The 26,259-nt window shown below is 48.3% G+C and overlaps 1 protein-coding gene across 1 annotated transcript in view; it reads left to right on the plus strand.

Annotated features, from left to right (window-relative positions):
- Positions 1 to 26,259, plus strand: part of ISX (intestine specific homeobox) — a 48,366-nt gene that overhangs the window by 12,469 nt on the left and 9,638 nt on the right. The window contains exons 2-4 of the mRNA XM_056137605.1: positions 1,480 to 1,597; positions 2,051 to 2,113; positions 2,234 to 2,549. Coding sequence (XP_055993580.1) covers positions 1,480 to 1,597; positions 2,051 to 2,113; positions 2,234 to 2,549 — 497 coding nt within the window. The remainder of the gene's footprint in view (positions 1 to 1,479; positions 1,598 to 2,050; positions 2,114 to 2,233; positions 2,550 to 26,259) is intronic.

Consider the following 26,259-nt stretch of genomic DNA (forward strand, 5'->3'; position numbering starts at 1 on the left):
GAGACAGAGAGAGGAAGAGAGAGAGAGAGACAGAGAGAGAGAAGTTCCTGCCATAGAGGCAGGCTAGGGAGGGAGGTGATGTGAGGGGATCTGGGGACACTGGTGCTGGGAAACTATACTGGTACTTGGATGGGTTTGGAACACTGTATGACTGAAACCCAATCATGTAATGCAATACCTCACAGTAGCAGTGTAGCACTGTTCTCACGTTGTTCATCGATTTGCTCGAGCGAGTACCAGTAACGTCTTCATTGTGAGACTTGTTACTACTGTTTTTGGCATATCGAATACACCACGGGGAGCTTGCCAGGCTCTGCCGTGTGAGCGGGATACTCTCAGTAGCTTGCCGGGTTTTCCAAGGACAGAGGAATCAAACCCAAGTCGGCTACATGCAAGGCAAACTCCCTCCCCGCTGTGCTACCGCACCAGCACAGTAATTCAATAAATTATCTTTTTTAATGGTGAGTATGTCCAGTCAAGGACAAGCAGTGGACATGTGTCATGTGTTCAGAAAATAGCAGAGAAGTGTCATCAGGGGATGGAGTGTGGTCTGTGTGTCTGTGTGTCTGCGTGTCTGTGTGTGTATCTGTCTATGTGTCTTTCTGTGTCTCTGTCTCTCTGTCACTGTGTGTGTTTCTGTCTGTCTCTATCTCGTCTCTCTCTGTTCTCCCTCTGTGTCTCTATCTCTCTCTGTGTCTGTCTCTCCCTCTCTCTGTCACTGTGTGTCTTTGTATCTGTCTCTCCCTCTGCTCTCTCTCTATCTCTCTGTGTGTATCTCTCTGTCTTGTCTCTCTTCCTCTGTGTCTCTCTCTGTCTCTGTCTCTCTGTGTCTCTCTCTTTCTGTCTCTCCCTCTGTTCGCTCTCTATCTCTCTGTGTGTATCTCTCTGTCTTGTCTCTCTTCCTCTGTGTCTCTCTCTGTCTCTGTCTCTCTGTGTCTCTCTCTTTCTGTCTCTCTCCCTCTCCCTCTCTCTCTACTGCTCTCCTCCACGTTGTCTCCTTGTAACCTACCTGGCATCTGAGCCCCACTGGGGTGCTCTGCTTGTGACCTCTGCCCCACCCCACCCCCTTCATCGGGTCCTCCATCTCCCCACCTGCTCCGTGAGAACCTCATAAGAAAATCCAAATGAAACCCCATGAGACCACTTGTGCAATAACAGCCATGAGCCCTGGAAAGCACATCTCAGAGGGACAGTTGGTGGCCGACACCCAGCACACCCCACCCAGCCCAGCCCCCAGGAATTCTAGCTGAGAAAACACTCTCTGGGGCTGGGGGACGTTTCCAGCCCTCCCTGCCGCCACCTAGCAGGGTCCTGTCCCACCCACCTGATTCCCCCTACCACAGCCCCCTTGGCCTGCGCCTCCTGCCACCTCCCCGCCCCCAGCCCCAACACCTGCACCCCGGCCGGCCAGGGAGGAAGGGTGGGGAGTTTCTCCTCCTCTTATCAGGTTTTACTACCCCCTCCTCCCTGGTTACACAGTCACTGGGGACAGAGCTCCAGGGACGACGGTGGAGACGAGGTCAGTGGCTATCAGCTCAAGGTCCCCAGCTTCACCCACAGCCAGCGAGAGGCTATTCAGGGCTGGATCGAGGGGCAGGTGAGGGGCCGGCGAACAGGACACCCCAGAGAAAGGAAGAGGCGCCCGAACCAGGAGCCCCGGGAGCGATTCGGGGAGAGAAGGAAAGGAGTGGAGGCCAGAGAAGGAAAGAAGTAGAGGCCAGAGAATGAAGTGAAGGCCCAGATGCCCAGGGCGGCTCTGCACAGCCCTGTCACCGTCAACAGCCCCGAGGGAGCGAGAGTCTGACTTTGGCCCCAGGAGGCCCTTCCTTCCCGGGGCTCTGACCACAGCAGAGTATGGAAACGGCCACAATGTAGGAAGTCATGCACCGCGGCTGGCAGTCTCCCTACAGCGGTGGCACCTTGGGGTCCAGGTGACCCCCCTGTCTTGCAGCGGCCTGGCCAAAGGCAGCCAATGACCGGGAACCACCGGTGGGAAGCAGGGCGCAGAGGCGGACACAGCACCTCCAACCCTGCTCCCTCTTCCTCCCAGCCGCTCCCCACGAATCTTGGGGACCCAGGTCTGGACGAGAGGGCGGCTGTGAAAGTGACCACGGTAAGACAATTCCAAGGACAGCGAGCCCCCCAGGCCAGCAGCCCCTGGGCACAGAGCTGGCCTGGGCTCTGAGCCACGACTCTCCGATGTGACCCGGCGTGTGACACCCACTGAGCCCAGGAAGGAGGGAACTGCTCTCGAAGACCCCCAGACTCCAGCTCCGCGTGCCTCTCATCTTCCAGAAGTTTCTGGAGAGGCAGTCCACAGGCCACCCTGGCCGCTTCCCACGGCGTGCGCAGCCGTGCTGTCTCCGTGGCTATGGAGAGGAAGGATTCGGGGTGCTGGGAGCCCCCCAGCAGGAAGGGGCTGTCCTTTTCTATCGAGGAGATCTTAAAGAGCGATGGGGCGAGGCCAGGCGGGAAAGGTGGACAGGTCAGCGGGCAAGCAGTCGTGGCCGACGCTGAGGCCGGGAGGCTCCCACGGGACCAGCCCCCAGGTAAGCGCCTCTCTGTTGTTTCTCTGCCTCTCCCGGGTTTCTGAGCCCGCTCGTCAGTGTCTTCCGGGGAATCCAAAAAGATTAGGGGAGGCATAGGAGGAATTTCTCTAGGGTTCCATGTCGAGTGTCTGTCTCCTGGGACAGCCCCATAAATTCTCTGACTGTGTGTGGTTAAGAATTAAGGGAGCGGAGGCATTTGGGTGGCAGTCATGTTCAGTCTGTAGTCTGCTCTCAGCACTCGTCTCCCATCCTGGGAGGATGCTCCCAACACCCTTTATTTGGTGCAAAGGCTGTATTTCGTTGATCAGTTAGAAGCTGTGTTTCCAAGGGTAATAGCATGTGTTAAGTAAGCACATCATCCCTGGAAAGAATCTGCAATACTTATGGGCTTAGTTCTAGTAACTTCATTCATACTGACTGCCCATGGAAGAAAAATGGAAGGGTGCCTTTCACCCACGTTACTATACTCTGTTCTGCTTGACTCTATTATGGAATATATTGTTAATTAAAATAAAATGTCACTGCTGCATAGAGAGGGGAAAAAAATTAAGGGAGCGAGACAAGAGGATTTAAGGCTGTCCTTGTCCTACCAGCCCTGAAGCTTTCATCTTTCTCTAGCCTAACAAAAGGTGCTCTAAACATTCTAGCCTGAAAAAAACACATTCTAAACCTCTGTATGGATCCCAGCGTGTCCTGCTGGGCTGATAACAATCACCCCACCCCACCCTAACAATCACCATCGTCTCCCCAGAATAGCCACTGGACATGGGCTCCTGGGATGCTTTCATGGCCACTGTTCCATCAAACCACTGCGTTTGTGAGTCTCTCTCTGTCTGTCTCTCTCTGTCTCTATTTCTTCGTCCCTCTCTCTCTGTCTCTGTCTGTTTCTCCTTCCCTTTCTCTGTCTGTCTATGTCTCTCTCTTCTCTGTCTTTCTCTTCTCTGTCTCTGTCTCTGTCTCTCTCTGTCTCTCTCTCTCTCTCTCTCTCTCTCTCTCTCACACACACACACACACACACACACACACACACATACCAATAGATGCCTGAACCGTGACCAGCTAATTAATCACCTGAAAATGCCAGAAGGGTGAGGGACTGCTCTCCACTCCCAGGTTCAAATCTAGTGGAATTGATTTGACCCATTAGACCCGTCCCTCACTCCTGGACTGAGTACCAGCCCTAAATTCAAACACACTCCCCCACCTGGAACTCTGCTGGAACTCAGCCTTTCCAACCCACAAGGGAAGGAGGGCCCCTGGTGGCTTTCAAATGGCCCCGGAGGGGGCACGCAGGTGAAGACTGTTGATATCAGTGCTTCTGTGATAATTTCTCCATTCCCCTCCATTACCAGGCGTGATATTGGTTGACCGTTTTATGGGGATGATGTGACGTTTTTCTTCTCGGAGATAAGTTTATTTAAGCAAAACCCCAAAAATAAACTGTCCGGGGAAAGAGCAAACAACAATCCAGATAGGGCGCCCACGTAATCAGAAATTGCGAGGGAGCCGGAGACTCACAGGGCAAGGAGGGCAGAGGCTGGCCTACGGGGCACACCCAGTTGCTCAGTTCCGGCCCACCACGCAGGCCTGGGAGAAGCTCAGACAAGCTGCTTCCTCAGCGTGTTCCCTGTACCATGGAAGAGCAGAGCTAGAACATTCCCCAGATCCTCTCCACTCTCAAACGCCATGACCCACTCAACAAATGCCATAATAGATTGGTGTTCGCTACAGAGCTTCCGCCCTGCGGACAGCTATCTCTCCGTGCTGGGGCGGGGGGGGGGGGGGGGGGGGGGCGGAGAGTGGCTGGAGGCCAGGCAGAGACCACTAGCCGTGCAGGCTACCCCCTCCACCCCAGCCCCGTTCTCCTTACTGCAGTTACCTTCTCTCTTTCTTTTTTCCTGCCCATGGACATGACCCATTGGGGAAGGAAAGCTCAGGGCCAGCAAGGGCTCGTCCAGGGCCCTCCTCTGCCCCCCGCCCCGTCGAAGCCAAGAAAGGAGCAAACACCTCCTCACCCCTTTCATGCTTCATGTACGGGCTCACAGAGGCGACTGGTTCCCCTGTGACCTCGAGGCCGGGGGAAACGCAGCATTCCACACCAGGCACCCAGAACTTGACTCCAGCCTGGGGAGGACCCAGGTCTAAGAGGTATACTTCTGTTTGATTCTGAACTTAAATGGCCCTAGGACCCCTGTAAGAGAGGGTTGAGACTCAGAGGGGCCAAGTGGTGTGATCTGAGCTACAGAGAGAACGTGAGAGAAAGTCGGAGCCAGCTAGAGATGCAGGCCCAAGGCCATGGCTCTGAGCCCACACAACCCAGCAAAAGTCCCCAATCAATGGAAAAATCCGTAGATGGTCTCCCGACTTAAAAGGGTGCTCACTTAATGGTTTGCCCATTTACTCTCCAGAGTGACAAGAACCCCCTACCCCCCAAGAATGGGGATCCCCAAGTTAAGGACACCCATGGGGTCGGAAGGTAAGTCAGGAGTGAAGGCACTGGCAAGCCACGAACCCCAGTTTGGTCTTCGGCGACTCAATATTTCTCCCCAAGCCCCACCAGGAGTGAACCCTGAGCTCAGAGCCAGGGGTGAGCCCTGAACATCACTAAGTGTGATCCAAACCCCATAAAGAAGTTTTTCTAGCAGTAGTCTTATTTTTCCTGCAAAGTTTTTGTTGTTTTGATTTTTTGGTTTTGGGGGGGTGTTCTGGGTTTATTGCGGGGGGGGGCTTGGTTTTATGTTGTTGTTGTTGTTGTTGTTGTTTGGGGCTCACACCCAGCAGTGCTCAGGATTTACTCCTGGTTCTGTGCCCAGGGATCATTCCTGGCAGGGCTCTAGGGACCATGGGGTGGTGGGGATCGAACCCAGATTAGCCGTGCACAAGTCAAGCACCTTACCCACTGTCCTCTCGCTCCAGCCCATTTCTGCAAAGTTTTGTCCATCAAAGGTCACATGGTCATTTTATTTTTTTTTAATTTTTATTAGTGAAATACCATTAGCTACAGTTGTAGACTTACAAACTTTTGTGCTTGGGTTTCAGTCATACAATGATCGAATACCCATCCCTCCACCAGTGCCCATTCTCCCACATGGTCATTTTAAACTGTGACAGCCACTTGGTATCCATTGCAATGTCTCAAGGTTAAAAATTAAGCAGTGTGTAAGTGACTGGGAATATTTCTGTTCTAATCAAACTGGATTTACAAGAAGAGGCAAGGAGCCAGATATGGCAGATGTGGCACCAGCTATAGCTTCCCAAGACATTCAAGTCCTTCACAGATCGGCTCTTGTTTGTTATTTTTCTTGTGTTTGTTTGTTTGTTTTTCATCTTTTTGGCTTTTGGGGTCACACCCAGTGATGCTCAGGGGTTACCCCTGGCTCTGCACTCAGGAATTATTCTTGGTGCTCAGGGCACCATATGGGATGCTGGGGATCTAACCCCGGTCGAATGGATGCAAGGCAAACGCCCTCCCCACCGTGCTATCGCTCCAATCCCTTCATGACTTGCTTTACTGCTCCCTCATCATGCCCTCCCTGCCTTTCATCCTCTCTCCTACCTCCATCTTTCCTGTCCTTTAAATGCCTCCAAATCTTTACTCTTGAAAAATTTCTGTGCCACCTCCCCTTCTTCTTTCCTTCTTTTCTTTCCTCTTCCTCCGGCTCTATGAGTTTCCCATATGGACCGTGTTATCAACCCCCACAAACCACATGGTCGAAAACAACAGAAATTTATTCTCTAAGTTCTGGAAACTGGAAGTCAGAAACCAAGGTGTCAGTAGGGCTGATTCCTTCTGGAAGCTGAGGCAGACTCTGGTACTGCTGGCCAACCTCAGCTGTCTTTGACCTGTAGGCACGTTACTTGGATCTCTGTCTCCAATGGCACCGGGCCATCCTTTCTGCATCAGGGTCAAATCGTCCTCTCCTTTCTCTCATAAGAACACCAGTCAAATACCCAAGGACATTAGAAACAAGGGCCAGTAGGATTGATCCGTGGTTGGAGCCTGTTTCAGGTGCTGGAGAAAAGGGCAGTTGGGATAGAGAAGGGGTCATCATGACAAATATAGTTTGGTCACTCTGGATAGAACTGTGTGCTGAAAATAGGTAAAGGAACAAACATGATAACCTCTCAGTATCTGTATTGCAAACCATAATTCCTAAAAGGAGAGAGAGAAGAGCAGGGGAAGGAAGGAAGGAAGGAAGAGAGGAAGGAAGGATGGAAGGAAGGAAGGAAGGAAGGAAGGGAGGGAGGGAGGGAGGGAGGGAGGGAGGGAGGAAGGAAGGAAGGAAGGAAGGAAGGAAGGAAGGAAGGAAGGAAGGAAGGAAGTGCCTGTCATAGAGACAGGCTAGAGGTCAGGAGGGATACTGGGGACACTGGTGGTGGGAAACGTACACTGGTGGAGGAATGGATGTTGGGAAATTGTATGACTGAAACCCATGGACAGCTCTGTAACTGTGTATCTCACAATGATTCAATTTTAAAAAATTAAAATAGAATACACCAGTCATTGGATTTCAGATCCTCCATAAATCCAGAAAATTTCATCTCAAGAACCTTAATGACCTCTTCCAAGATACTACTTCCAAATAAGGTCACAGTCGCAAGTACCAAGGGTAAGGGCTGAATTTTATCATTTTCTTTGTTTTGTTTTGGGACCTCACTAGTGGCCAGGGCCTGGTTTTGTGCTCAGGGACCACATGGGGTGCCAGGAATCAAAACCAGCTTGACTGCATGCAAGGCAAGCTCCCTGCCCACTGTACTATCTCTTTGGCCCCAGTTTTGTTTTTGTTTTGTTTTGCTTTTGTTTTTTGGATCACACCCGGCAAAGCATAGGTGTTACTCCTGGCTCTGCACTCAGGAATTACTCCTGGCGGTGTTCAGAGGACCCTATGGGATGCTGAGAATTGAATTCTGGTTGGCCGCGTGCAAGGCAAACGCCCTCCCCACTGTGCTGTCACTCCAGCCCCTTTGGCCGCAGTTTTGAGGGAATTGAATTCAACCCATGACACCTTCTCTCATGTCTTCACTTCTCTCATTTTCCATTTTCTCCTTTCTTCTTTGCCCCACTCCTCTTTTTCCTCTCTTCCTCTCCTCCTTCTATTCCTTCCCTGCACTGTTAGAACCAAAGATGCCAGTTCTGCATGGACTGTCCTGGCCACTGGGAGTAGGAGCTCAGGGAAGTGGCCAAGACCTGGGATTCATCTCATTGAGCTGTGATTAATGTCTCTGACTCTCAGGCAGGTAGGGAGACCGAGGGCCTCACCTCAGAGAAGATAGCAGTAGGGCAGAAGGGCACGTTGTTAAAAGCTCATACTTCCTTCACAATAAGTGTGCTTTGGTCTCCGTGCCTAAGCACTTCTGCACCCCCAGACCCTGTCGGAAGAGCCACATCCTGGGGCCATAGCCATAGTACAGCAGGTAGGGTGTTTGCCTTGCATGCATCTGACCCGGGTTCTATCTCTGGCAATCCCATAGGGTCTTCCAAGTACCACCAGGAGTAATTCCTGAGTGCAGAACCAGGAGTAACCCCTGATGATCACTTGGGGGGGGGGGGCGTGACTCAAAAAGCAAAAAAATAGGGGCTGGAGTGATAGCACAGCGGGTAGGGTGTTTGCGTTGCACACGGCCCGACCTGAGTTCGATCCCCAGCATCCCATATGGTCCCCTGAGCACGGCCAGGAGTAATTCCTGAGTGCATGAAACCAGGACTAACCCCTGTGCATCACTGGGTGTGGTCAAAAAAAAAGCAAATAAATAAATAAATAAATGATTTTTTTTTTAAAAAGGCAAAAAATAAAAAAAGAAGAGTAGCCACATCTTAAAGTGAACATGGGAACCTTCTTACAGGATATGGGGATAGCTGGAGTGGTTCAGAAACTGAGAACCTGGCTCTCTTAGACCCTGTGAGAGTAAGAGGAAGCACAAGTCTTGAACGCTGCTTGCAGGAAAACAACTTAGGACCAGATATGGCTCAGTGGTGGGGTACAGGTCTCATGTGTGTAAGGTCCAGGTCCAATCCTCACCTGGCCCCTGACACTACAAAAAAAATAAATGAATGAATGGAATTTATTCTGGTAGAGTGAAACAAGAAGCCTTGTATCCGTGGGACTTTACCCCATGAATGCAAAAAAGGTTGTGTGCGCAAATGGTTATTTGGGGGATGTGCAAGGAAGACTGGTAGGGAAGTGACAAGCTACTCCACAGAATATAAGGGTGAGGAACAAAGAATGTGTGATTTGGCTTTGGTTTTGTTTGAAGGTCACACCAGCAGTGATCAAGGGAGCATATGGTACTAGGAACAGAGCTCAGGAGTTCCGCATGCAGAGCATGTGCTCCAGATCTTTGTGTCACTTCCCCAGCCCCCAAAGGGTCTGTGAGAAACTGAGTGAACCACTGTGGGTACCTGAAGCCTCAATCCTGTGGGAAACCAAAAAAACCTGTGGGCTTTTTTGGTCCAGAAATGCACATCCGGGGAGAAAGAGATTGACCAGGAGCACAGCGGGATCCAGGGATGTAAGCAAGGCACTGAGAATAGTTATGGAATCATTAGATCCCAGAATGTGGACACAAAATAAAATCCAGGTGACAGAGGAGACAACAGGTCAGCTATCATTTAAGTGGCTCTCTACAATAGGAAGATAATACAATAGGCACTGTAGCACTGTAGCACTGTCCTCCCATTGTTCATCGACTTGCTCGAGCGGGCCCAGTAATGTCTCCATCGTGAGACTTGTTACTGTGTTTGGAATATCCAATACATCACGGGTAGCTTGCCAGGCTTTGCTGTGCTGGTGAGATACTCTCAGTAACTTGCCGGGCTCTCCGAGATGGGTGGAGGAATCGAACCCGGGCTGGCTGCATGCAAGGCAAATGTCCTACCATTGTGCTACCACTCCAGGTGCTTATCTTGCATGTGGCTAATCCACGTTCTATCCCTGGTACCCCATATGGTTCCCAGAGCACCAGCAGGAATGATCTTTGAGTGCAGAGCCAGCAGAAGTCCTGAGCACAGGTGTGGTCCCCAAAACAAAAAATATATATAACATAAATAGATCCCCACAAAAATTTGTAAGTCTACAACTGTACCTCATGGTGTTTCACTAATAAAATTTTAAATATATATATGTGTGTATAAGTTATCTGACAGTCAGAAAATTTAATGTAATTAAAACTTATCATTTAAAAAAATAAATAAATAAAATAAATAGATCCCTGTGAGTTCTCATCTAGGGATGTAACCATTAGCTACCGAGTGGTGGCCAAGGCCTACTGGTGCTCTACAATCATCCCACAATTTAGGGGGTTGAAGAACAAAATAATCTCACTCAGTTCTGTGCATCAGGAATTTGAGATGGTTTGTCTAAGTGATTCTGGCTCTGAGAATCTCAAGAGGTTTCAGGAAAGATGCTGTTTGCTTGTGCTCTCAAGGGGTGTGGCCCCTTAAGATGACTCGCTCACAGGGCTGATGGGGGTCCAACCAGCTCCTTCCCACTGATGATCCTCAGCAGGTCACTTGAGTGTGACACAGAATGGCAATGACTTTCCTCAAAGTAGGTGATCCAGGAGTAGGTAGGCCCCATGGAAGTGGCATCCTTCACTCTGAGAAATTTCTAGCAACACTTCCATTATCTGCCCCTTGTTAGAAGTGAATCTCAGAGCAGTACTCCTGTGAAAGGAGAAAAGAATGGAAAGGAAAATGTGTCAAAGATTTATAAGTCACCCGCCCGTTCCTCTCTGGAAAGAAAGATGGCGGCCGCACGGGAGCCTTGTGGAAAGCGGGTTTGAGCCGGGCTCGGGGGGGGGAGCAGCGGGGACCTCATGGGAAGGGGGGCTTTGTGGGCCGTCCCCCACGCCCCACCGGGGTCGCCAGCTGCCCCCCACGAGCGGCTCTCCGGCACGGCCACGGCCCCGGAGGCACAAGGACTTAGCACAGAGAACCAGCCGCTTGGAGCAGAAAAGCAAATGGACTCGTGTTGATCCGCGCCACCAAGCCTGCCCGGAGGGGGAAGGGCGTTGACCAGCCCGCCCGTTCCTCTCTGGAAAGAAAGATGGCGGCCGCACGGGAGCCTTGTGGAAAGCGGGTTTGAGCCGGGCTCGGGGGGGGGAGCAGCGGGGACCTCATGGGAAGGGGGGCTTTGTGGGCCGTCCCCCACGCCCCACCGGGGTCGCCAGCTGCCCCCCACGAGCGGCTCTCCGGCACGGCCACGGCCCCGGAGGCACAAGGACTTAGCACAGAGAACCAGCCGCTTGGAGCAGAAAAGCAAATGGACTCGTGTTGATCCGCGCCACCAAGCCTGCCCGGAGGGGGAAGGGCGTTGACCAGCCCGCCCGTTCCTCTCTGGAAAGAAAGATGGCGGCCGCACGGGAGCCTTGTGGAAAGCGGGTTTGAGCCGGGCTCGGGGGGGGGAGCAGCGGGGACCTCATGGGAAGGGGGGCTTTGTGGGCCGTCCCCCACGCCCCACCGGGGTCGCCAGCTGCCCCCCACGAGCGGCTCTCCGGCACGGCCACGACTCCAGGACACAGAAACCAATCTCTTAACTAGCTAACTTTTAATAGAAATTCTTCCAGGGTCAATAAGTAAAATAGCAGAAATTCAAAACCGCGCGGCCGCTATCGCGGCCGCGCGACATCATTTTATTCTTAAACCAAGTTGTAGAAAGCAAATCATTTCACAACGCTGTTTCAGCATGTCTGATTGGGGGGGGGGGGGTGGGTCGTAAACTCTTAACAATAATTGTGCATCTTTTATCGAAATAATCTATCTAGTCAAAGTAGATAGAGTATTAACTAGAACTCATCTACCTCACAAGAATTGGGAGGGGTGGGAGGTGGGGGTCTATTGGGGTTCGGGGTTAAAAATGAGTATCGGTAAAGGGAAATGTGTTCGGTATCTACATGACTGAGACCTAAACCCGAAAGCTCTGTAACTTTTCCCACAGTGATTCAATAAATAAATAAATTATAAAAAAAAAAAAAAAAAAAAAAAAAAAAAAAAAGATTTATAAGTCAAAGCCAGTTCGGCCACCTCAGGCAGTAAGTCATGAGTGGGGATGATGTCGAGAGAAAATTACCAGCACAGTCCTGGCCCATCTCTAGCATCTACCTACCAGGGGAGCCTGAGAGTCAGTCAATAATCACAAATGAAAGTACAGCTACAGTTGTGATAAGTGCTGGAAGATGGTGACGTGTCACTCAGAGCGTTGCTCAGCCTGTCGGGGAAGGCTTCCGGTCGTGAAGGTCGATGACAGTGAAAGGGAAAAGCATTCCATGTGGAAAGAAGCCCAAGGAAAAGGGCCTTGTGGTAGACCAGATGTTCAAGAGTGCAAACTAAAGACTGAAGGGTGTAAAGGCCCTGATCTTCTCTGAGCCTTGGAGGTCATGGGAGGGATTTTTATTTTTTATTTTACTTCCCAGGAGGCATGAAGATCCACTTTAGGATTTTAAACAGAAATGGTATAAATGAAAACTCTTAAGTTCTGATGAATAAAAGTTCTTTTATTTTGTTAAAGCACTGCAATTTACATGGTTATTCGTAATTGGGTTTTAGACATTCCAGCACCAATCCAACCACCAGTGTCAACTTCCCTCCCTGGAAACCAGTGTTCCCAGGCTTCCCCTCCTCCACCCCCTCCCTCAGCCTACCATCTTGACAGGCACCTTTTTAAAGTTTGGTTGTTAAAGTTTGGGCCAACGGGTAAAAAATGGTAAGTGAACAGAAATAGGAAAGAAGGTGTGAGGGTCATCTGGCTGTGGTGTCTGTAATCCCATTGATCAGCAAGTTTGACTTCGCTGATGAAACAGTGTCCCCTCTGACCCTCTGTGCTATTGCGCCTCCCTCCCAAAGCCACAGGCTCTATTGAAGAGAAAATCTTTCTTGCTAAAGGAAGCTGGGGGTTGCTAGGGCATTTGCCTTGCTCACGGCCAACCCAGGCTCGATTCCCAGCATCCCATATGGTCCCCTGAGCACCGCCATGAATCATTCCTGAATGCAGAGCCAGGGGTAACCCCCTGTGCATCGCTGGGTGTGACCCAAAAAGAAAAAAAATAAGAAGAAGAAATAAAAAAAAAAAGGAAGCTGGTGCGTTGGTCAAAGGGTAGTGCCCTTGCCCTGCTGGAACCTCCAGACAAGCTTTCAACGTGTGTTTGTGAAAGAGTGTAGAGTCTAGCTTGTCGTTTCCAAGATCCAGATGCGTCCAAACGAGGTGCTGCATGGGGTAATACTTCTCTCTTAAAAAAAAAGAGAGAGAGAAAGAAAGAAAAAGTATTTAATGCAAAAGCAAGGTGTTTCCTTAAAGAAAACTAAGACACCACTTCCCTGATTAAGCCCTGGGAGGGGCAGGACGATAAACAGATTTCAGTCACCTGAGAGCCAAAATCAATAATACCATCTTGTCTCTTAAGTTACTTCTCTCTTTCCATGTTGACTCAACTCTTTCATACTCCAACAATCATTCTCCACATGTCCTCCAGTAATTCCAAGAGTTAGAGCAGCCTCTATGCATTTTCCTAGCATCCCAGAGAAGGGAGCATGAGTTAAGCTGAAATGAAAAGTCCACTCTCTTGGTCAACAGCAGCTAAGATAAACGTGTTTGGGTCTGGACTGGGATCTTCTTCCTGCATCTCCTTTTCTCGCACTGTTCAGGGCTGGGACAACCGGTTTCTTATTCCCAGCCCATCTAGCTCTTCCTGAGGTACCTGTAGTCTGTTCCTCTGGAACTCTCAAACTTTCTTATTTACTAATCTATTTTGTTATGTCCCTTGTGTCCCTTGGAGGGTTTAATCTACTCCTTGAAGGGTGACAGTTTTTTTTCTTTTCGGGCCACACCCGGAGATGCACAGGGGTTATTCCTGGCTCATGCACTCAGGAATTACTCCTGGAAGTACTAAGGGGACCATACAGGATGCTGGGAATCAAAACCAGGTCGGCCACGTGCAAGGCAAACGCCCTACCCACTCTGCTATTGCTCCAGCCCCAAAGGGTGACAGTTTTTTTGTGGCCAGCTACAGCCCTTCTGTTCACAATGTTCTATGTTTTGGATATCTTGACACTGGATAATCTGCATACTTGCCACTTGGATTGCCTTCGGCTTGTCTCTTTGGAGAGAAAACAGTCAAATTTCATCCAAATTGTCAGGAAAGGCAATGAAATATGAATTTCCCCAACATGACAGAAATAAGTTCTTTAAAAATGTCATGTAAATTATCACAGAACCCAAGAAAGAAAGAAAGAAAGAAAGAAAGAAAGAAAGAAAGAAAGAAAGAGTGGGAGGGAGGCAGGGAGGGAGGGAGACAGGGAGGGAGGGAGGGGAAGAGAGAAGAAAAAGAAAGAAAGAAAGAAAGAAAGAAAGAAAGAAAGAAAGAAAGAAAGAAAAGAAAGAAAAGACTTCCATGACACTTGCTATGTCACACCATGAAATAGTCTCTAGTCTCAAAACTTGAGATATTCAAACATTCCTGTGAATTCTTGAAGCCCACTGCCCAGGTCATCTAAAAGCCAAAGTCTATGCTGCAAGAAAGGAAAAGGCTTTATTTAGTGTCGAGTACAAGGGGAATAGGAGCAATGCTCAAACTTACCCTCCAGTCCCTTGGCTTCAGGGAATCTTTAGACATAAAGGAGGATGTGCAGGAAACTTCTCACTTGTTGATTTCTTGTAAAACAGGAGATGGGATTGCTGGGTCAAATGGGAGCTCAATTTCTAATTTTTGGAGAATCGTCCATACTGACCAGTTGGCATTCACCAGCAGTGAAGGAGGGTCCCTTTCTCGCCACATTCGCGCCAGCACTGGTTGCTTTTGTTCTTGTGGATGTGGGCCAGTCTCTGTGGTGTGAAATGATATCTCATTGTGAATTTGATCTGCATCTCACTGATGATTAATGATATGGAGCATTTTCTCATGTGCCTTTTTGCCATTCGAATTTCTTCTTTGAGAAAGTTTCTATTCATTTCATCGCCCCATTTTCTGATGGGGTTGGACTTTTACTTCTTGTGGAGTTCAACCAGTACTTTGTATATCCTTGATATCAACCCCTTGTCGGATGTGTATTTGGCGAATATCCTTTCCCATTCTGTAGACTGTCTTTGTATTTTGGTCACTGTTTGGAATTTTACTAAATGGCTTGGAGGCCAGCAAAACATGCTAGGGGAAAAGGGAGCTCAGATAGAGAAGGGAGAACCAAATAAAGGGTGTTGGGAGGACCCTCCCAGGATGGGAGATGCACGCTGAAAGTAGACTATAGACCAAACATGATTGCCACTCATTGCCTTTTTTGCAAACCACAGAACCCAAAAGGAGAGAGAGAGAACAAAAGGGAATGCCCTACCATAGAGGCAGGGTGGGATGGGGAGGATGGGGGGTGGGAGGGATACTGGGATCCGTGGTGGTGGGAAATGGGCACTGGTGGAGGGATGGGTATTTGATCATTGTATAATTGGAACCCAAGCACAAAAATTTGTAAGTCTACAACTTACCTCATGACGTCTCACTAATAAAAATTAAAAAAAGAAACAGGAGGTGGGTTTCCTCCTCTCTTGGAGAGAGCAGGAGATAGGTTTCAGGTATGAGGATCTACAGTCTTCTGTACCGTTGCACTGTAGCACTGTTGTTCATCGATTTGCTCGAGCGGGCCCGGTAACGTCTCCATTGTAAGACTTGTTATAACTGTGTTTGGCATATTGAATACTTCACGTGTCTTCTGTACATTTCTTCTTAAAATGTAAATGATTCTTTTGATTGGTAAAAGGTGGGAGGGATGGGTACTCAATTATTGTATGACTGAAACATAAGCACAAAAGTTTTTAAGTCTGTAACTGTACATCACGGTGATTCACTAAAAGAATTAATTTTTTTAAATATAAATAAATAAATAAAAGTAAAAGGCGGGAGAGCAGGGCAATAGTATAGCAGGTAGGGTGTTTGTTTGCCTTGCACACGGTCAACCCGGGTTCGATTCCCAGCATCCCATAGGGTCCCCCGAGCACCTCCAGGAGTAATTCCTGAGTGCAGAGCCAGGAGCAACCCCTGAGCATCGTGGGGTGTAACCCAAAAAGCAAAAACTAAATTAATTAAAAAAAATTTTTTAAAAAAAAGTAAAAGGTAGGCAGAGCAAAAAGAGGGAGTAAGCATATCCATAGAAACCCAGAGTTTGGGGCTGGAGTGATAGCACAGCGGGGAGGGCGTTTGCCTTGCAAGTGGCCGACCCGGGTTTGATTCCCAGCATCCCATATGGTCCCCTGAGCACCACCAGGAGTAACTCCTGAGTGCAGAGCCAGGAGTAATCCCTGTGCATTGCCAGGTGTGACCCCAAAAATCAAAAGAAAAAAAAGAAAAGAAAAAGAAACCCAGAGTCTGGGAACACAGGGTTGTGGGAATCCTCCACCATGGCTTCAAACAGGCAAGAGACAGGGCAGGTAGGAGTCGCAGGAAGGAAGTTCTTTTGAAAAATCTAAGAAAAGCAGCTTTAGACTTGGTGTGGAAAACTCAGAAGCCATGTGACAGGCGGTGAGAGGGCCAGTCTGGCTGAAGGTCAGGCACACCAAACCAAGAACTTTGACCTTCACATACGCACAGCAGAGTTTTAAAACCGGAGTTTGGGTAATTTCAGGCTTCCGCCAAGATGGATGATCTTGGATGCAGGGATGTGGCATCAGCGGTACTGAGGGAGGATGGGGCTCTCACCCAGGGAGAGAGAGATCTGCTGCTTAATTGCTTTGCAGGCGTCCCTGAACAGTTTCCTTTAAACAAATACTACAATTGCTATTGCAAAGAACAACAACAACAACAAAAAAAGATACACACAAATTAAATGTGATGTGTGTGTGTGTGTGTGTGTGTGCGTCAGAGAAAGAGAGAGAGAGAGAGAGAAGAGCTAAAAGTCACACATTCAAAATTCAAAATAATATGCATTGAGGGAGCTGGGTGCCTGAGCAATAGTACAGTGGGTAGGGCATTTGCCTTGCACACAGCAAATCTGGCTCAAACCCTGGCATCCATATGATCCCCTAATCAATTCCTGAGTGCAGAGCAGAAGTAACCCCTGAGTATCGCTGGATGTGACCCAAAAAGCAAAAAAGAAACCAGTGACAGGACACTGGTTGTTTGATCTAGGCTGGGTTTGATATCCAACCTAGGCGGGGATATATATATATATATATATATATATATATATAGAGAGAGAGAGAGAGAGAGAGAGAGAGAGAGAGAATAATACTGGATGCAATCATGAACATATCAAGAAAATGTGCACAACACATGTTTCCTTGAGAGAGATGGAGAGAAGGAGAAAGAGGAGAGAGGGAGGGGGAGATAAGGGAGGGAGAGAGAGGGGGACAGAGAGGGAGGAGAGAGAGGAGGGTGAGTGAGGGAGAAAGAGGTGGAGGGACAGACATTGGGGGGGACACACTCGCCCATGATCCCTGGGAGCCAGCCCACGATCCTTCGCTGGTCAGCTTTTCTTTCTTTGATTTTTTTTTTCTTTTTGGGTCACACCCGGTGATGCTCAGGGGTTACTCCTGGCTCTGCACTCAGGAATTACTCCTGACGGTGCTCGGGGAACCATATGGGATGCTGGGAATTGAACCCGGGTTGGCTGCGTGCTAGGCAAACTCCCTACCCTCTGTGCTATCGCTGCAACCCCTTCCCTTCTTTGGTTTTAAGGTGACTTTGGTCGCCTGCCTCGCCTAGGTGTCCGTGTGCAGCATGACCAAAGTAGCTTCTCTTCCCGGTTCTCCCAAGCATCCTGCTCCTGGAAGTGCCTTCTCGCCTCACCCCTTCCCTCTGGTAACTGCCAGTCCTGACCCTGTGAGAGTTTGGTTTGGTTTTCTTCATTCATGACTTTAGTTTCTCTTTCCTCTCCAAGTGACTTCATAGGGAATGTGTCTTGCTCCAGACGACACTGATGAGTGTTTTTGCTTTTGTCTAGGGACTGCGGGGAGTAGAGGGTGTATTTCTTAGTTCATCTGGGGGCACTTCCTGCAATTCTCAGCCAGTCAGGTTGTGAAGCCTTGGGGTGTGGTGCTACCCAGGCCCTGTGGTACCCTGGAGGTGATGAGGCCACCAGGGCTATCTCCGGAGGCCACGTGGGTCCGGAGATCTTGCCCAGGTTTCATCTATACAAAGCCAGTGCCCAAATCCCTGGGCTCTCTCCCACCAGCTTTTTAATAGTCTTTGCTCAATTGCCTTTTTTTTTAATTGAATCACCGTGAGATAGAGCATTACAAAATTGTTCAGATTGCATTTCAGTCATACGGTGTTCCAACACCCATCCCTCCACCACCAGTGTATTTCCCAGCACTGGTGTCCGCAGTTTCCCTCCCGCCCCTTCAAGCTACCCCCCACCCCCGCCTGCCTCTATGGCAGGCACCTCTCTCTCTCTCTCTCTCTCTCTCTCTCTCTCTCTCTGTCGCTGTCTCTGTCTGTCTGTCTCTGTCTCTCTCTGTCTCTCTATCTCTCTCTCTGTCTCTGTCGCTATCTCTGTCTCTCTCTCCGTCTCTGTCTCTCTCTGCCTCTCTATCTCTATCTCTCTCTGTCTCTGTCGCTGTCTCTCTCTCTGTGTCTATGTCTCTCTCTTCATCTTAGGCATTATGGTTTGTGATACAGGCACTAAAAGGTTATCATGCTTTACATGCTTTCAACACTCAGTTCTTGCCCAGAGTGATCATTGCCAACTAGTATTGTCATAATGGACCCTCCTCTGTCCCAAATACCCTTCATCCCCCTCACCATTGACCCACCATTGACCAGTGCTCCTGGCCCATTTTCCCTGGCCTTGGATATTAGTTTCATACTTTTTTTTTTAATATCCTTCAATTGCCTTTTATTGTCTCTCTCATTGTTTTCCACCCTTTCCATTTTCTCTTTGTTCTCATTCATTTTCCTGAGGAACTGTGTTTATCACTGAAAGAGACAGTAAACAAACAGAAGGCCCAGGAAATTGTCACTGTCAATCGACCTCTAACCTTCACTAATAAGCACTGTTAACACTTTGATCCACAAAGATATAGAAAAAGAGAACTCTTTTAACAAATATATGTAATTTTTGGTTTGTTGGTTTAGATCTTTACACATAAGGGGAATTTTTTTTTTGGTTTGTGGCAAGCAGTTAAAAAAAATTTTTTTTTGGTGTCTTTTATTTTGGTTTGGGGGCCATACCTCCCAGACAGGTGTTTCTGGCAGTGCAGGGGATGAAACCCAGCTTACCTGGGTGCAGAACTGGTTATCCAGTCCTGTTGAACCATCTCTCCCAAAAAAATGTGTTTTGTTCTTAAAAACAAAAACTTGGGTACTTGTCTTACATGCAGCCAACCAGGGTTGAATCCCGCCACCCCACCCCACCCCCAGATGATCTCCCGAGTCCCACCAGGAGTGATCCCTGAATACACAGCCAGGCATAAGCTCTAAACATAGGCAGGTATGACCAAAATAAACAAAATAAAAACCATAAATACAATTTTAAAAAATCTGGGCGCTGGAGCGATAGCACAGTGGGTAGGTTATTTGCTTTGCACACGAACAACCTGGGTTCAATCCTCAGCATCCCATATGGTCCCCCGAGCACCACCAGGAGTCATTCCTGAGTGCAGAGCCAGGATTAACCCCTGTGCATCCCCGGTGTTACCCAAAAAGCCAAAAATTTTTAAAAAAAAAACAAAAACACTGTGGTATTCCTTGGGCTGGAGCGATAGCACAGCGGTAGGGCATTTGCCTTGCGTGCAGCCAGCCCGGCTGAGCCGGGTTCGATTCCTCCACCCCTCTCGGAGAGCCTGGCAAGCTACCGAGAGTATCTCGCCCGCACGGCAAATCCTGGCAAGCTATCTGTGACGTATTCCATATGCCAAACACAGTAACAACAAGTCTCGCGATGGAGATGTTACTGGGCCCGCTCCAGCAAATCGATGAACAATGGGAGGACTGTGACCGTGACCGTGGTATTCCTACTTGGCACATCATAACCATCCTTGGAAAGAAAAGATGGCGTAGTGGTTTGCATTGGAAGTAGGAGGAGAGAGGACAGGAGTAGGGGGTAAGTAAGTGTAGGAAATAAGAGTGTGGAGAATCTAGGAGTCAGACAAGGGAAATTGCAGAAAAGCAGGTAGGGCCAGAGAGACAGTGCGACATGAGGCTTGGAAGACATTAGGCTCTTCCAAGGAGTGGCCCCTGCACGCTGCCAACTCATAGGGTGTCGGAGGGAAAGAAAAGGCCACCAGCAGAGGAGGGTCCTGTACCCCCATGTGAGTCATGTCCAGGAACTGTCCCTCCCTTCCCTGCAGGAAGGCTGCCCCTAGGGGATACCCTGCCTCTCCCACAAGCTAAGGATGCTCTCCCGTATCCTTAGAAAGGTGGGGATGAGGCCCCCTTTTTGGAGTCTTTGTCCAGGGGTCAGGCATTCCCCTCCCACTCCCTCCCCCGCCCCCAGGGGCCTTTGGCCGAGCAGTCTTGGGACCAATTAGAAGAGCACAGAGAAGGAGCAATCCGAGAAGGGAGCTGAGCATGGAGGACATCGCTTTATAATTAGGTGGCCTAATCACCTGTGTAAATTGTGTATTTCTTATGATCGATGTGCTAAACGGCTCCCGTTTAATTAAGTTCTGCTGACTCCTTCCCTTTGAAAACCCACTGAAGCGTGATTCGCCGCTCACCCCATTAATAACAGGGAGAGGAACAACTTGAAGGGGTAGCAGTTTCCCCCACCCCCCTCGAAGCCCCCTCTCTGCCCACGGATGCTGCCCTTGGCCAACACGGTTGAGGATGGGGCTTCCCTGTGGTCACCCCCTTCTCTGCTGCTCTCCCCAGAACCTGGTTAGGAGATGCTGGCTAAACAGGAAGTCAAGGGGCCGGAGAGATAGTAGAGCAGGGAGGGCTGCTGACCCGGGTTCGATTCCCAGCATTCCCTATGGTTTCTCGAGCACCACCAGAAGGAATTCCTGAGTACAGAGCCAGGAGTAACACCTAAGCATCACGGAAATGACCAAAAAAAAAAATTTTTTTTTTTATAATACAGGAAGTTGAGTCTGTTTTCACGTGCAGTATAGTGCTCCTTCTGGGGCTCAGAAAAAAAAAGGGCCCATCAATCTCTCTAAGCTGAATCTGGAATACCAAGCCTTCCTAGTAATTAAGACTCTGTCTGACTCTGGTAGAGGGTGTAGGATCCGGCTATTGTGAATTCTTGAATGTCTATTTATAGTATTGTAAAGCACAGTGTCACCCCCCTCCAATATTTTTTTCTTTTTGGGTCACACAGAGCGATGCACAGGGGTTATCCTGGCTCTGCACTCAGGAATTACTCCTGGCAGTGCTCGGGGGACCATATGGGATGCTGAGAATTGAACTCGGGTTGGCCACATGCAAAGCAAACACCCTACCTGCTGTGCTATCGCTCCAGCCCCTCTTTTGACTTTCTAGCTTCTTCTAGATTCTAGATTCTTCTAGCTTTCCTGCCAACCACCAGGGTTGGCTCTCTCTCCCTGAGAGCTACTCTTTTGCCTAGAGATCTATTGCCAAAGGAGAAACTTAAAGTGAACCCTTAAATCATGACTTGCAGGGGACAGAGGGAGAGTTCACCGCTGTGGGTCCCTGATGCAGGAGACCAAGCGCCAAGCTAGAGAAACTCCTGAATACCGCCAGGTCTGCCAGGGGTGGTCCAAAAACCAAAACCAAAGCTATGTTGTTTTTTTTTTTCTCAAGAATCCAATGAGAAGAGCCATAAGGCAGTTCTAGCCAATAGAACATTCTCTAGTGATAAAAAATGTTCTCTGTATGCACTTTACAATATTGTAGCTCTCAACCACACTTTTAACGATGGCTACTAAGACTAAAAAAATGGATTTTTTAGTTTTATTCACCGGAAACAGCCTCGTGCAGACAACCATATTACAGAGTAGAGTTCCAAGAAGTTCGGCTAGTCCTCTGGTTGGATCTCACCAGTCATATTTTGGAGATCCCCACTCTCAGAGTTATCTCAATTCCTGCAGCCTTCTCCTTCACACTCTTCACATCTCTTTCATTTGGGAGTGCTTGGTCTAGAATAATTTCCCATGAAGAGATATACAGGAAAAATTAATACTAACTATTGATTTCCCAAAACCCACTGCTTCTGTTTCAGTTTTTTTGTTTGTTTTGTTTTGTTTGTTTGTTTGTTTGTTTTTGACTTTTTTGGGGTCACACCGAGTGATGCACAGGGGTGACTCCTAGCTCATGCACTCAAGAATTAGTCCTGGGGGTGCTCGGGGGACTATATGGGATGCTGGCAATAGAACCCGGATCGGCCACGTGCAAACCTTACCCACTGTACTACCGCTCCAGCCCTCTGTTGCTTTAAAAAAAAAAAAAAAAAATATATATATATATATATATATATATATATAAAGTAAAGGCCCTCCCGTTGATCGTCGATTTGCTCGAGCGGGCCCAGTAATGCCTCCGTTGGAGACTTTGTTGTTACTGTGTCTGGCATATTCGAATACTCTCGGTAGCTTGCCGGGCTCTCCGAGAGGGGCGGATGAATCGAACTCGGGTCGGCCATGTTGGCTGCGTGCAAGGCAGACGCCCTACCCGCTGTGCTATCGCTCCAGCCCTATATATATATATATATGTTTTTTCCATTTACCTTTGGAGGGTATGTGGGGCAGGAAGGAGGGGTGTTTGTTTGGGGGCCACACCCAGCAGTGCCTAGGGGTGATTCCTAGAGATGCTTTAAGGTCTATATTTGGTGCTGGGGTTTAAATCTGCCACGTGCAAGGCAAGAGCTTTACCCTAAATCCTCAGTCTCAGATTTGTGGGAGAAGATTTGGTACTCTGAGTCCTGCTAGCTCATCCATCTGGGGGCTCATTCTGCATCTTCTCATCCCACTTCATTGCCTGGAGAAATCCTCAAGCTATTGGAGACACATCAAACCTCTCTACTCCATCATTATCATCACTTCCACCATCTTCACCATCGTCTTTCAAGATGGTGACCCTTGTTTGATTCCAAGAACTGCTCATGGTCATCAAGCACCACCAGGAATGGTCTCTGAGCACAGGACCCTAAGTACCAATAGGTGTAACTCCAAAAAAAATAGATTAGACATTAAATTTAAAAGTAGGCTTGCTCTTTCATTTATCCAGACAATCACGGTCATCCTGTTATTTGTTGATTTCCTCGAGCAGGCACCAGTAACGTCTCCTTCTTCCTAGCCCTGAGATTTTAAAAGAGCCATTTCAATGCTCTTTCAGGATTAGGAGAACGAGACCCATCATTGTTACTGGTACTTGGCATATTGAATACGACACGGGAAGTTTGCCAGACTCTGCCGTGTGGGCAGGATATTTTTGGTAGTCTGCCAGGTTCTCCAAAGGAAAAAATAAAATAATATGTCCAGAAAATATAGAATTCAAATATAGTGAGAACTAATAGCTTTCTAACTGGTCGGGCAAACCTTGTCCATGAAGTCAACCTTCATCATCTCATGTAAGTAGGGTTGAGCTTCTTTGCTTTTCACTCCATCTCTAAATCATGCCCTACCAGCCTTTCTGGGACAGAGCACAGGGGTACAGCCTCAACACTCCTCCCCAAGTTATGCAAGTGGAAGCTTTGAAATAATTCACTGTCACTGTCATCCCGTTGTTCATCGATTTGCTCGAGCAGGTGCCAGTAACATCTCCATTCATCCCAGACCTGAGATTTTTAGCACCCTCTCTTCTTGTTTGAAATAATTATTTTATTGAAAAACAATACTTAGTCATGATTCCCCACATAACTCTTAGGAGAAAAAGGGGAATGGTGACTTATTCTTTTTTTTATTTTTTATTAGTGAAACACCATGAGGTACAGTTGTAGACTTACAAATTTTTATGCTTGGGTTTCTATTATACAATGATCAAATACCCATCCCTCCACCAGTGCCCATTCTCCACCACCACTAATCCCAGTATCCCTCCCACCCCCCATCCCCCCCCATCCCACCCTGCTTCTGTGGCAGGGCACTCCCTTTTGTTCTCTCTATCCTTTAGGGTGCTGTGGTTTGCAAAAGAGGCATTGAGTGGCAATCATGTTCGGTCTAGAGTCTACTTTCAGCATGCATCTCCCATCCTATTATCCTTATAAGCAACATTCTACTCCTAACCTTCTATCAACCATATTGTTTTCTTACCCGTGTTCTTTTTCCTACTCTATGCTCTTGTTCACCATCCTCTATGGACCATTTCCATCTTGTCAGAAGAATCCCACTTCAAATTTTCCACTTTGTGTGGTGATGTTTTCATTTTTGGCAATTGTACAAAGAATCACACTCTCTCATTATCATTATCTGAACGCTGACCTAGCGATGAAAGAAATGAATGAATGGGAAGCTGTCAGCACATGACTTGTTTGTTTGTTGCCCCCTTCGGACAAGATCTTGGTGCCTCAGAGAAACTGACCACAGAGAGAACATTCCAGAAGAGTTTGGTGAGGGATTCACCTGGGTCATTCTCTCTATCTCAGTTCTGGTTGGATTCAGCTTCATCTCTCAAACGCATCACTGGGTCTAAATATTAAATAAATGTTCATTCAGGGGGCCAGAGAGAGAGTAAGCACAGCACTTGCAGGGTGTTTGTCATGCATGCAGCCAATCTGGATTGAATCTGTGGCACCCCAGCTGGTTTTGCAAGCCCTGCCAGGAGTGATTTCTGAGTGCAGAATCAGGAGTAAGCCCTGAGCACTGCCAAGTGTGGCCAAAAATCTTTTTCTAAGTTTAAAAAAATATTCATTCTGGACCAGAGAAATAGTACAGCGGGGAGGGTATTCACCTTGCACACAACCAACCCAGGTTCAATTTGCAGCATCCCATACAGTCCTCCTGAGCACTGGCCAGGAGTAATTCCTGAGTGAAGAGCCAGGGGTAACCCCTGAACACTGCTGAATGTAACCCTCCCCCCCAAAAAAATGTTTATTCAGTAAAATAGGATGGAGTCCTCACTTTGCGTGTCAGAAACCCATATTCACTCCCTGGTATCACATGGTCCCAAGATAGTCACCAAGGGTGACCCCTAAACACCAAGCTGAAAGTAGCCTCTGATCACTGCCAGGTGTGTGACCCCAAAAATTGTATTAATAACAATCTAATCTAATTCAAAATATAAAATTATCAAAGAGACAGTAGAGAGCTTAAGGTGCTAGCCTTGTATGTAGCTGACCCTTGTTTGATTCCTGGAACTTCATGTGGTCACCAAGAACCACCAGGAATGGTCTCTGAGCACAGAACCCTAAGCACCAATGGGTATAACTCAAAAAAAAAAAAGATTAGACATTAAATTTAATAGTAGGCCTGCTCTTCCATCCCATGCTCTCTTTTGAGCATGTACCTCACTTGCTTGTCTCTCTGTTTTTTTTCTCGATTATTTCCACTCTGTGTTCTCTCTTGGCTGGAGTGATCGCACAGCGGGTAGGGCGTTTGCCTTGCACACAGCTGACCCAGGTTCGATTCCTCCATCACTCTAGGAGAGCCCAGCAAGCTACCGAGAGTATCCCGCCCACACGGCAGAGCCTAGCAAGCTCCGCTTGCCGTATTCGATATGCCAAAAACAGTAACAACAAGTCTCACAATGAAGACGTTACTGGTGCCCGCTCGAGCAAAGCGATGAACAACCAGAGAACAGTGCTACAGTTCTCTCTTGAATGCATTTCCCCTCTTTCCTCTCACACCTTCCTAAGCAAGTTTCATTCAATAGAAACTACCTTGTGGCTCTAAAAAAATAAATTAACAATGAAACAAAAAATAATAGTAGGTGTAGATTGAAGATGAACTAGTGAAGGCCTCAGGGGAGAGAGGAGCAGATGTGCCCACAGGAGACTCATAGGCCAATCGCTGGCTCCACTGGGGTAAGAATCCTTGACATGCCTGTCTGCCATTCACTGCCATTCACAAGAACCTTCCATGAGTCAGCAAAGTGAAGAAAGCACTCCAAAGATATATATATATATATGTATATATATATATATATATATATTACTGTATCACTGGAGTGATAGCACAGCGGGTAGGGCGTTTGCCTTGCACGCAGCCAACATAGCCAACCCGAGTTCGATTCCTCCGCCCCTCTCGGAGAGCCCGGCAAGCTACCGAGAGTATTCGATATGCCAGACACAGTAACAACAAAGTCTCCAATGGAGACGTTACTGGGCCCGCTGGAGCAAATCGATGATCAACAGGAGGGCCTTTACCTTTACCTTTACCTTTGCCTTTACTGTATCACTGTCATCCTGTTTTTCATCAATTGCCTCAAGCAGGCATCAGTAACATCTCCTTCATCCTAGCCCTGAGATTTTAGAAAGTGCCACATTTGAGGCTCTTTCAGGGTCAGGAGAATGAGACCCATCACTGTTACTGGTTTTTGGCATATTGAATACGCCTCAGGGAGTTTGCCATGAAGGGTTAGGGTTAGGATTAGGGTTAGGGTTAGAGTGGATTTTGGGGTCACACCCAGCGATGCACAGGGGTTACTCCTGACTCTGCACTCAGGAATTACTCCTGGCGGTGCTTGGGGAACCATATGGGATGCTGGAAATCGAACCTGGGTCGGCCGCATGCAAATGCCCTACCCGCTGTACTATCACTTTAGATCCTCTGAAGCAAGTTTTTTAATTTTTTTAAGTGGATTAACAGCAAACGTGAGAAGGCAGTAGGGAGGGAAGAGACCAAAAGCTGACTGAGATGCCTCTCCAAAGGAGGTAACAGGTCTGGAGCTTCCTTCAAGA

Source organism: Sorex fumeus, unplaced genomic scaffold (assembly GCF_029834395.1).
Source record: "Sorex fumeus unplaced genomic scaffold, SorFum_2.1 ptg000125l, whole genome shotgun sequence".
Taxonomy (NCBI): Eukaryota; Metazoa; Chordata; class Mammalia; order Eulipotyphla; family Soricidae; genus Sorex; species Sorex fumeus.